Here is a 12869-nt window from a genome sequence, read left to right on the forward strand (position 1 = left end):
TTTTGGTGTCAGTCACAACCACCTAATAACATACAATCACATGACACAAATATATTGTTTCCTCAAATGTTAGTGTTAATTTTTTTAAAAGATGCTTATAAAAAACTGTTTTGCTACATTAAGCTGCATATTTTTCGCCTTTAATGCTGCAAAGCCTCTTAAGAATGACTCAGTCACTACATAATCAGCTACTCTCCGCTGTACAGGACATTCTATGAAACAATGCAGGCAGCTCACTTTCAACTTTGAACCCTTGTTAACAGGAAAGAACCCTACAGATGAGTACCTAGAAGGAATGATGAATGAAGCTCCTGGTCCCATTAACTTCACCATGTTCCTGACCATGTTTGGTGAGAAACTAAATGGCACAGATCCAGAAGATGTCATTCGAAATGCTTTTGCTTGCTTTGATGAAGAAGGAACAGGTAAACAGCTTTGAATAAGAGGCAGTAATCTCCAGAATCTATCCTAAAAGTATAAAGAAAAAGAAGCCCGGTGCTGCCAGCAGTTCTAGCAGATTTGGATTAGTAAACATCACTGGACTGACAGCAGATTGTACACAATTTGATTAATTTTCATGTTGTATTTTAAGTCAGTTCAGCTGTATAACATCTTACTCATATTACATTATGATATTTGCTAAATTCTCTGCTTTTCAAGCTTAGCTAATACCAGAAATTGCCCAGGTTCTGCAAAACTGCAACTTATTTATTTGTGGGATGTGGGCTTCGCTGGCTGGGCCAGCATTTATTGCCCATCCCTAATTGTCCTCGACAAGGTGGTGGTGAGCTGCCACCTTGAACCGCTGCAGTCCATGTGGTGTAGGTCCACCCCCAATGCAGTTAGGGTAGGAGTTCCAGGATTTTGACCCATAATAATGTGTAGGTTTAGGAATAACTGTCACCATTTTAAAAGCTGTTTAGTTATTCATCCCAGTTTGAGAATACTCTAATTAATTGCATCCCTAAGTTCTGCTCCCTCATGTGAATAAGAGGTGTATGTATGATGTAGCAGCTATGTCTGATTACAATGATGATCAAATGCTGGAAAGTTCCCATTGGAAACTATGCCCTTGATATTAATCACCCCAATGCAGATGAGAGGGGGTCGGAGATGCAGTTAAAGGCTTAAATATGGGAAAGTGCATGGCCAACACGCTGTGCATGTGTCCCCTGACTTTATTATGATAGCGATTATTGGGTACCCTCATGTCCCACGTGGAAAGGCAGGACTCCTTACTAGCATTTTTAAATTAGGCTGCCACAGTGCATTTGGGAATCCAATGTAAAATTCACTGCTGCTACACAGGTTTCTCAGGGGTTGAGAAACCCCACAACAAAACGAAATTGGGAGCTGCAGTTCCACATGGTCATAGCATTTTCCAGCATTCCTTGGGGGCCAGGAAGGGCAGGAGCCCCATTTGCTGACCACTTCCCATCCCAAACTCTGTTTGGCAACCTCCTCCCTCCAATACCCTGTTTACGACATACCTCCAGACCAAATTGCAAACATTGCCCCTTTCCAGTTTCCAGCAACCGTTCCCAAGAGTGAGTCCATCCACCGGCCAGGTTGTTAACTTAGCTGGATGCCAGATGAAACAGAAGAAGAAACGACAATCAGGTCCTGCAACGAGTTCAGCAGGGCCTTCACACCCCTTGCCCTTTCTCAGCCTCCAGGCAAATATCAGGGCCTACACAATTCCTGTTTGAAATGGTTTAAAAATAATACCTTACTAGTTAAAATGTTTGGAAGCCATGTTTACTGTGGCCTTTAACTGGCAATCAAGTTACTTTTTTGAATAGCTGCACAGTGGAGATTCACTGAGGACCTATTGAATTAAACCTGCAATGTTACAGTAAATTAACTCTATTTGGTATCCTTTGTGACCTAGTTATATATGTAAGCCTCCTGAACTACAGTCCTGGATTCACAAATTACATAGATTAACTGAATTGTTCAGAAAACTTAGAATTACTAATACACTGTTGCTGACCCTACTTCTAATGCTTTTTATCAGAACAAAAAATGTATGACATGGGATCCCTGGACTCAATGGGAGATCGCCAAATTTCTATCTGACATTATTTAACCTATCACGGAGGTCATTGTTTACAAACATTTTCTTCAGCAATCATAGCACTTTGTTTTTATATTGGATAGCACGCATATCATCATCGGAAAGTTTATCTTAATATTTGCGTGGGATTCTTTGGAGGGTGTTAACATATTCGGGAATCCTCCATGAACAAATAATTGAAAACCACTTGCTGAATATAAATGAATAAAACAAAGCTATTTTGTGAAAGTGTTGCTATCATCCAATTTTTCAGACTTTTCCAATTTAAAAATTGTAATGGTTTGGATATTATAAAACAGCAGTGGTGTATCCCCATACTTGCACTTTTAAATTCTTTCGCGGGTTGTGGGTGTCACAGTCAGGGAGGGAGTTCAAGGATTTTGACCCAGTGACGGTGAAGGAATGGCAATACAGTTCCAAGTCATAATAGTGTGTGGCTTGGAGGAGAACTCGCAGGTGGCGGTGTCCCATGCATCTGCTGCTCTGGTCCTCCTAGGTGGTAGAGCTCATGGGTTTGGAAGGTACTGTCCGAGGAGCCATGGTGAGTTGCTGCAGTGCATGTGTGTTGGTGATGGAGGGAGTGGATGTTGAAGGTGGTAGATGGGATGCCAATCAAGCTCTTGTAACAACAGTATTTATATGGCTGGTCCAGTTCCATTTCTGGTCAATGGTAACCCCCACCCCACCCCACCCAGGATGTTGATAGTGGGGAATTCAGAAATAGTAATGCCATTGAATATCAAGGGGAGATGGTTAGATTATTTCCTGTCAGAGATGGCCATTGCTTGGAAATTGTGTAGCACAAATGTTACTTGCCATTTATCGGCCCGAGCCTGAATATTGCCCAGGTCTTGCTGCATATGGACAAGGACTCCTTCAGTATCTGAGTTGTCGTGAATGATGCTGAACATTTTTTTTTATATCTGTTCATGTGATGTGAGCGTCACTGGCTAGGCCTGCATTTATTACCCATCGCTAATTGCCTTTGAGAAGGCAGTGGTGAACTGCTTCAGTATCTGAGTCATTGCAAATGGTGCTGAACATTGTGCAATCATCAGTGAACATTCCCACTTATGACCTTATGATGGTATGAAGGTCATTGATGAAGCAGCTGAAAATGATTGGGACTAGGACGCTACCCTGAGGAACTCCTGTAGTGATGTCCTGGAACTGGAATGATTGACTTCCAACAATCACAACCATCTTCCTTTGTGCTAGGTATGGCTCCAACCAGTGGAGAGCTTTCCCCTGATTCCCATTGACCCCAGTTATCCTGGAGCACAAGTCTTCAGTACTGTTGTTGGAATGTTGTCAGGGCCCATAGCCTTTACAGTATCCAGTGCCTTCATCTGTTTCTTGATATCCTGTGGAGTGAATCAAACTGGCTGAATGCTAGCATCTATGATTCCAGGGACCTCTGGAGGAGGCCGAGGTAGATCATTCACTTGGCACTTCTGGCTGAAGATGGTTGCAAATGTTTCAGCCTTGTCTTTTGAACTGTGCAGGGCTCCCCCATCATTGAGGATGGGGATATTTGTGGAGCCTTCTACTCTGGTGGATTATTTAATTGTCCACCACCATTCACAACTGGATGTGGTAGGACTGCAGAGCTTAGATCTGATCCGTTGGTTGTGGAATCCCAAAGCTCTGTCTATCACTTGCTGCTTATGCTGTTTGGTATACAAATGGTCCTGTGTTGTAGCTTCACCAGGTTGACACCTCATTTTTAGGTATGCCTGGCCATGAGGTTACAGATTGTAGCCAAGTACAATTCTGCTGATGACCGACAGCGCCTCATGAATGCTCAGTTTTTTGAGTTACTAGATCTGTTTGAAATCTATCCCATTTAGCACAGTGGCAGCGCCACACAACACGATGGAGGGGTATCCTCGTTGTGAAGACGGGGCTTCATCTCCACAAGGAACGTGTCGTGGTCACTTCCACCGATACTGTCATGGACAAATGCATCTGTGACAGTTGGATTGGTGAGGACGAGGTGGTTCCCTCACCACCTGCCACAGACCCAGTCTAGCATCTTTCATTTAGGACTCAGCCAGATCAGTCTGTGCTGGTGCTACCGAACCACCCTTGGCGATAGACTATCAAGTCCACCACCCAGAGTACATTCTGCACCCTTGCCATCCTTCGTGCTTCCTCCAAGTGGTGTTCAATATGGAGGAGCACTGATTCACCAGCTGAGGGGGAATGGTATGTGGTAATTAGCAGGAGGTTTCCTTTCTCATGTTTGACCTGATGCCATGAGAATTTATGTGGTCTGGAGTCAATGTTGAGGACTCCCAAGACAACTCCCTCCTAACAGGATACCACTGTGCCGCCACCTCTGCTGGCTCTGTCCTGCCGGTGGGACAGGACATTCCCAGGGATGGTTGCTTGACTAGTCTGAGACAGCTCTCTCTCTCAGCCAATTTTGGTGCTGAACCCCAGATGTTAATAAGGAGGACTTTGCAGAGTTTTCCATCTGATTTCATTCCTTATAGACTTTTTAGTGGTTTGATAAAACTGAGTGGCTTGCTAGGCCATTTCAGAGGGCAGTTAAGAGTCAACCACATTGCTGTGGGTCTGCAGTCACATGTAGGCCAGACCAGGTAAGGACGGCATTAGTGAACCAAATGGGTTTATCTGACAATCAGCAATGGTTTTTATGACCATCATTAGACTTTTAATTTCAGATTTTTATTGGATTCAAATTCCACCATCTACTGTGGTGAGATTTGAACCTGGGTCCTCCAGAGCATTACACTAGGTCTCTGGATTACCAGTCCAGTGACAGTACCACTTTGCCACTGCCTTCTGATCTTATGATGGAGGGAAGGTCGTTGATGAAGCAGCTGAAGATGGTTGGGCCTAGGATATGACTGAGGGATTCCTGCAGCCATGTCCTGGGACTGAGATGATTGACCTCCAACAACCACAACCATCTTCCTTTGTGCTGGGTATGATCCCAACTATTGGTGAAATTTTCCTGATTCCCACTGGCTCTAGTTTTGCTAGGGCTCCTTTATGCCACAGTCGGTCAAATGTTGCCTTGATGTCAAGGGCAGTCACACTCGCCTCAACACTTGAAATCAGCTATTTTGTCCATGTTTGGACCAAAGCTCTAATGAGGTCAGGAGCCAGGTGACCCTGGCAGAACCCAAACTGAGCATCAGTGAACAAGTTATTGTCGAGTAAGTGCTGCTTGATAACATTGTCAATGACACTTTTTATCAATTTGCTGATGATCGAGAGTAGACTGATGGGGTGGTAATTGGCTGTGTTGGATTTGTCCTGCTTTTTTATACGGAACTTACCTGGGCAATTTTCAACATTGCCAGATAGATGCCAGTGTTGTAGCTGTACTAGAAGCTTGGCTAGAAGTGTGGCGAGTTCTGAAGCACAAGCCTTCAGTACTATTGCAAAAATTTTGTCAGGGCCATAACCTTTGTAGTACGTAGTGCCTTCAGCAGTTTCTTGTTATGAAGTGGAGTAAATTGAATTGGCTGAAGACAGGCATCTGGGAACTTCAAGAGGAGGCCGAGATGTATCATTCACTTGGCACTTCTGGCTGAAGATAGTTGCAAATGCTTCAGTGTTGTCTTTTGCATAGATGGGTTGGGCTCCCCCATCATTGAGGATAGGGATATTTGTGGATACTGCTCCTCCAGTGAGCTGTTTAATTGTCCACCACCATTCAGAACTAGATGTGATAGGACTGCAAAGAATTGATCCATTGGTTATGGGATTTCTTAGCTTTGTACATTGCTTGCTGCTTTTGCTGTTTGACATGCAAGTAGCCCTGTGTTTTAACGTCACCAGATTGACATTCAATTTTAGGTATGCGTAGTGATGCTCCTGGCATTCCTTCCTGCAAGTTACATTGAACCAGGATTGATCTCCTGACTTGATGTTAATGGTATAGTGGGGGAATATGTGCCAGGCCATGAGGTTACAGATTATGGTTGAATACAGTTCTGCTGCTGCTGATGGCCCACAGTACCTCATGAATGCCCACTTTTGAGTTGCGAGATCTGTTTGAAATCTATCCCGTTTAGCATGGTGGTAGTTCCACACAACACAAAGTACCGTCAATGTGAAGACGGGACTGTGTGACCACAAAGATTATGCGGTCGATCGCAAGTGCTGTGCTATTCAGCCTGTTATGTACTTCTACCTAAACATGATTGAGTGAAAGCAGTACAGCCTCTTGTTTTTCTGTACAACTAAATATGCATCACCTAGTTCTACTGTTGCTTTGTATTGCCAGTTGAGGTAATGTTCAATAGGAAGAAGCATTGTACAATACAGATGTGAATCACACTCACATGGAGGAAGAAGTAAAGGGAACAATGTATTCATAAGCACAGAAATATGGACACACCATCAGACCTGAAAAGGGATTGGTGTATTTATACAGCTGAGGAGTGCAGACTGCTCATCTGATACAAGGAGGGAGTATTAATAGAAAAATTGTTTCAATTGATATGAAATAAAGAACTTGCATTTATATGGTGCCCACCACAAGGCTAAAGTATCTCAAATCATTTTACAGCCAAAGAAATACGTTTTTGAAGTGTGTTCACTGTTATAATATAGAAAAGGACCATTTTCTTTTTGGCAGCATGTTACTACATGTGGTACTTCAAATTCAGCTACCTAAAAACCGACAGTGTCCAAAAATCAGATGTTTTTGTAGTACAGAACTTGACTGTTTGAACCATTGCACATTGGTTTACGTCTGCTTGGAAAAATGCTTGCCCAGGTGAATGTCCACAAAGAAAATAATTAATAAAGCGATTTGAATAACTGGACATTTTTGAGATGGTGCACTGGTCAGGCACAGTGCAGGTTGAGCCCTACTCTGGATCAGTTCTAGCTCATCATTGCTTACTCCCTCTGATTCTGATTGGCAACATGCTCTCAAATGTAAAAAGCCAGACACAAACTGTTAACTGAAGACTAATATTGCAGGGAAACTGGATGTTAACCTGCTAAAAGCAAAATATTGCAGATGCTGGAAATCTGAAACAAAAATAAAAATAGCTGGAAAAACTCAGCAGGCCTGACAGCATCTGCAGAGAGGAAGACAGTTAACGTTTCGAGTCCGTATGACTCTTCATCAGAACCAAAGAAAAATAGAAATGAGGTGAAATATAAGCTGTTTAAGGGGGGGTGGGGCAGGTAGAGCTGGATAGAGGGCCAGTGATAGGTGGAGGCAAAGAAGAGATTGCCAAAAATGTCATAGACAAAAGGACAAAGGGGTGTTGATGGTGACGATATTAGGTAAAGGATGTGCTAATGGTAACATTAAGGGTAGAAAGCAGGATGAGCAAGTGACAGATGGCCCTAGTGGGGGTGGGGTAGGGGGAAGGGAATGAAATAGGCTAAAACGTGAATAGGCGGGAAAAGAAAAATATGTTTAAAAAGTATATAAATTATTAGAAAAAAGGGGATCGGAAAGGGGGTGGGGATGGAGGAGAGAGTTCATGATCTGAAGTTGTTGAACTCAGTGTTAAGTCCGGAAGGCTGTAAAGTGCCTAGTCGGAAGATGAGGTGATGTTCCTCCAGTTTGCATTGAGCTTCACTGGTACATTGCAGCAGGCCAAGGATGGACATGTGGACATGAGAGCAGGGTGGTGTGTTGAAATGACAAGTGACAGGGAGGTCTGGGTCATGCTTGTGGACAGAAAGAAGGTGTTCCGCAAAGCGGTCACCCCAATCTGCATTTGGTCTCTCCAATGTGGTGAAGGCCGCATTGGAAGCAGAGAATGCAACAGACTATATTAAAGAAAGTGCAAGTGAAATGCTGCTTCACTTGAAAGGAGTGTTTGGTGCCCTTGCACAGTGAGGAGAGGGGAAGTAAAGGGATGGGTGTTGCACCTTCTGCGGTTGCGTGGGTAGGTGCTGTGGGAGGGGGTTGAGGTGTAGGGGGTGACGGAGGAGTGGACCAGGGTGTCCCAGAGGGAACGGTCCCTATGGAATGCCGGCGGGGCTGGGGGGTGGGGGGTGGTTGGGTGAGGTGGTGAAGGGAAGATGTGTTTGGTGGTGGCATCATGCTGGAGTTGGCGGAAATGGCGGAGGATGATCCTTTGAATGCGGAGGCTGGTGAGGTGATAAGTGAGGGCAAGGAGGACCCTATCATGGTTCTGGGAGGGAGAGAAAGGTGTGAGGGTGGATGCGCGGGAGATGGGCCGGACACGGTTGAGGGCCCTGTCAACCACCATGGGTGGAAAACCTCGGTTAAGGAAGAAGGAAGACATGTCAGAGGAACTGTTTTGGAAAGTAAACCCGGTATATTGAACTAAGTGAGTGAACCTATTGCATGATTTAAAAAATAGGTTACTTTAAATGACATGCCAGGTTGGACGTGGAAAATCCAAAATCTGCTACGGTCTCGGTCCCAAGGGTACTGGATTGTACCTGTAGTAACTTCTATTCATAGTTAGACTAATTTAGACAAAGCAGTATCCATAATATGATATTTTAATTTATTCTTGGAGAAAAAATATTTGCCCAGATAAATTGTTAATTTGATTGCTATCCCAATGGTTCAGTGAGTTTATGAATCGAACAGCTAAGTCATATGGAGCAAGAAGATCTGAAGTTTGATTTCCACTCTGCTAACTGATCTTATCTATGCTAGAAAGGCAATAAGGAAGTTACAATTAGCTTCAATTAGTCTGAATTAGGAAAAGGAAGAAATTGCCCGGTACTGTTATTACCTGCCATCATTTGGTGGAAGGGCACCATGTGGATTGGTGAGAGGAAATGGTGATGAGAGGATTGCGGCCTCAGCTATAATACCCTTCACAGCTGATTAACCTATTGACACTACAAAGAATCGCACAAGAATAAGGGTCATCGGAACAAGGTACCTGCAGAACTTTACTAAAACAAGGACTCCATGGGAAAGAACTGAAAACAGGAAAATTGGCCAAGAGAAGGGAGGAAAATAAATTGTCATTTAGGGGATTTTGTAGATCTCTCTCTCTCTCCCTTTTTCTGCTATTGTGAGTAAAGCATGTGTGCAATGATCCAAAATTTACACCTTTTCAAAACCTACTTTTACTTGATTGTGTGGCCTGAAGATTTAACAGGTGCCTGCATTGCAGTAACCTGTTTGCTGCATTAGACATGATCTAATGCTATGCCGCAACACTCTCTGAACTTGGAGATTTTTTTATTCTTTGATGGGATGTGGAAGTCGCTGGCAAGGCCAGCATTTGTTGTCCATCTCTTATTGCCCTTGAACTGAGTGACTTGCTAGGCATTTTCAGAGGGCAATTAAGAATCAACTACATTGCTATAGGTCTGGAGTCACATGTAGGCCAGACCAGGTAAGGATGGTAGCTTTCCTTTCATAAAGGACATCAAGTGAGCCAGCTGGGTTTTTATGACAATCGATGATAGTTTCATGGTCACTATTACTGAGACTAGATTTCAGTTGAATTTAAATTTCACCAGCTGCCATGGTGGGATTTGAACCCATGTCCCCAGAGCTTTAGCCTAGGCCTCTGGGTTACTAGTGCCACCATCTCCCCCCACATTATTGAATTGAGACTAGGTTTTTTCAAACTGAAGCAAACAAAATATTTTTCTGTAATTAAGTATAATGAGACATCCAAAAGTTGAATAATAAAACTACAATATATAACAAGTTCAATTTTCTATAGGTTTCATCCATGAGGACCACCTCCGTGAGCTGCTGACCACTATGGGAGACAGGTTCACAGATGAGGAAGTTGATGAACTTTTCCGAGAAGCACCGATTGACAAGAAAAGCAATTTCAACTATGTGGAATTCACCCGCATTCTGAAGCATGGTGCCAAGGATAAGGACGATTAAAATTGCATATTGTATCTGCTTCTAATTTCGCAACAGGTCATTTACAGCGCACACCACTCGCCACTGATGCGATTCATTTACTCTAAGCAGCAACTTTGATTCCCACTGTTTTATACGAAGTTTTAAATTAGTATAGGCTAGCATCACATTGTAAGAATGTTGGAAAATGTGGCACTTCAAATAGGATGAAAACAATCCAAAAAGATGTTAAACATTCCATTAACTTTACATATACATTGCATTGAAATTGATTACTCTGTCATGAACAATAATAATTGAAACTCCTGCAAAGCGATAGAGTAAAAAGAGCTAAATGCAAATATTTTATAGTGAAAAGCAGGAGCACGAGAATGATGGTATCTACAGCAGGATTTGCTTATGGAACTTCGTATTTTTTCTGAGTATTATGTGACTAAATAAAAGCCCCATTACACTTGAAGTGGCTCCGTATTCTGTAATTATGCATTTCACAATGGGTTGGTCAGGAATGGATCCATTTAATTATCTTTTTGTTAAGGTGTTACCTACATCTAATATTTGCTGAGACCTTGCGTTATTTGGGCCTTCCCATATATTCCTCTGAATAGCTGGTCTCAAAACCAGTATTCCCATATGAAGCAGAATTATATTAAAAACAGACAAGTGTTACAGGCAAATTCTATTTCAGTTTACCAATAACCCGCAGCAAACTAGTGTTATGATTAACTCAGAAGGTTAACCCAGGGGAGAAGTGTTTGCAACTTCCCACTCCACTACACACATGTGTGCACACAGTAGTTGAAGGGTGGGGAATAGAGAGAGAAAAAAAAGTGTTTTAAAACTATGGATAGAAACAGTACATGAACTACAGAAATGAACATTAGTTCATGCGATTTCCAGAGTCCGAGAAGTCTAAAGGCCACAGGGTGTTTCTTTTGTACCGGAGTTCAGTACCAATGAGTTTCTGGTTGGAGATAACAACACAAAAATCCTTGAAACGAATAACACTGCAGCACAATTGGCATTCTATGCTTAGACCACCTGGCAGGCATTGATCAGAGACATTTAACATCAAGCAGGTTCCATGGAGTTGAGAGATGGTAACCAGCTGCTTGCTCAGCCGGGCAGCTGGAGTCCTATCTCGTTTATGTTAAAACATCAGTCTTCCTGTGAGGCCAAAGCTGTCATGTTAAAACTGTCCAAAAGGCCAGAGGCCTGGGTCATGTGCCCACTAATTGTTAATTGCAGCTTAACAATCAGTTTCTGTGCTTCTGGCCCAAATTAGATTGATCCCTCAATGGTCCCCTTTTGAAATGGAGCTGGACAATCCTAGGTGTGAGATAGTAGTTAACAGTTCTGCAAGCATAAGTTTTAATCTCTCTTCTGTGATAGTTCAGGTTGGGAAATCAGTTTGTCTGCACTTCCTCTGCTTTTGCTGATTACAAGGGGCCTGTACAATGAGATGTGCGATTTCACAGGCTGAGAGGGGAATTCTTTTATAACTCCTGGTCGTAGCTCCCAGAACAAAGGGCCAGCCCTGCGGTCAGATATCTTGTAGCAGACATCTTTTTTGATTCAGCAGAAAGTCCTTTTTTAAAACATGGCAAAAGAATGGATTTCCTTTTATGTCATATGGACCCAACAGAAGGGATATGTTACAGATAGGGGAGGAGAGATAAACTGAAAGCATAGTTCCTGCCCTTCTGTCCACTATTTTTGAGAAGATAGATGGGTATTGCTAAACCCCCATTGGTGGTCAATTTAAAAGGTACCAGAAGCAGACTCATGGGTTTAAACAAAGAGTATTATTCACACACGTGCACACCCGCACGCAGAGCGCTTGCCCGAAACATGACCCGTCTCCATGAAAATGGGAATTTGTTTTTGGGGGCGGGACTTGATTTTCAGCCACATCCACTGTTTTCGCCACAATGGAGATGCTTTCTGTCATGGCAAAAATCCTGGAAATAGCCAGGAATTCTAAGTCCCAACCCTGAACATGGCATTTCCTATTTTCACAGGGCTGGTAATGGAGCTGGACCAGGGTTCACGGGGTGCACAGTTTACAAAGGCAGCTGCCCATTTACATTATCAGCTGCCTCCACTGAAGTGGGTTTTTCTAGGTCAAGAGTGTGAAACCTGAAGTGTGCAGATTAGAACAGGTAAAAGCAGGTATGAACTTGGTGGATTCATTTGGATAGCCAGGTTACCCCCTTGGATATGGTCCCAGCACACCTTTAGGAGAGGTAAAGCACCCTTTGGGATTGTTAAAAATAAACATGATTGTGCGTAAGAAGTGCAGTAACTCATTAGTACTGTTGAAGCTGTCAAAGGATGCTCAGAGTTGGCATGGAAGAGGTAAGGGCAAAGGGGGTGAGTGAGGGGCATGGATTGGCACCAAGTTGACATGGGGCTATAAAAAACCATGGGGATGTGGGGTGGGTAGAGGGGCATGAGGTGACATGGGCATATGTGGGGCGGGTTTGAGAACTTTATTTTGGTTAAGCTATTTTTAATGATTAAATGTAGCTGAGCACATAGGCAGGCCTTCCGCCCAGCCCACCTCTACTCTCGGCAGCCTTCGCTCCCCTTCCTCACCAATCCCCCTTCCTTCCCCGGAACAAAAATCCCAACTGTGAGCAGCCATTTTTAAAAGGTCAGGTTTGCAGAGCCAGTAATTCTCCCATGTCTGCGCACCTGACGCGGGAGCAAAAGTCTGAACCTAGGAGTCCATTAACTTTGCATTTTGGGGTAAGCTTCAACAACGGCAGGTGTGACTCCCACAAAGGATGACTGTTTAGACATGTACATTAAAGGGAGAGACCCCCACCCAGTATGATTCAATTCGGAACATTCCAGAAGAGTCTGTGTTGAAGTTACAAAAGTCACCTGACTCCATTGGGAGCCATTTTAATGATTCATCAGTGTCCCTTTTTAAGTAAATAAAGGTAGTTCCAGAAGTTTTCATAC

The 12869-nt window shown here is 43.3% G+C and overlaps 1 protein-coding gene across 2 annotated transcripts in view; it reads left to right on the forward strand.

Moving 5' to 3' along the window:
* The window catches only part of LOC121287128 (myosin regulatory light polypeptide 9), a 47939-nt gene extending 37583 nt beyond the window's left edge, over window positions 1-10356 (forward strand). For both annotated transcript variants that reach the window (XM_041204693.1, XM_041204692.1), the window contains exons 3-4: window positions 264-425; window positions 9748-10356. In XM_041204693.1, coding sequence (XP_041060627.1) covers window positions 264-425; window positions 9748-9920 — 335 coding nt within the window. In that variant the 3' untranslated portion in view covers window positions 9921-10356. The remainder of the gene's footprint in view (window positions 1-263; window positions 426-9747) is intronic.
* Window positions 10357-12869: the final 2513 nt, after the last annotated feature.

The sequence above is a fragment of the Carcharodon carcharias genome, chromosome 14, assembly GCF_017639515.1.
Source record: "Carcharodon carcharias isolate sCarCar2 chromosome 14, sCarCar2.pri, whole genome shotgun sequence".
NCBI classification, from domain to species: domain Eukaryota; kingdom Metazoa; phylum Chordata; class Chondrichthyes; order Lamniformes; family Lamnidae; genus Carcharodon; species Carcharodon carcharias.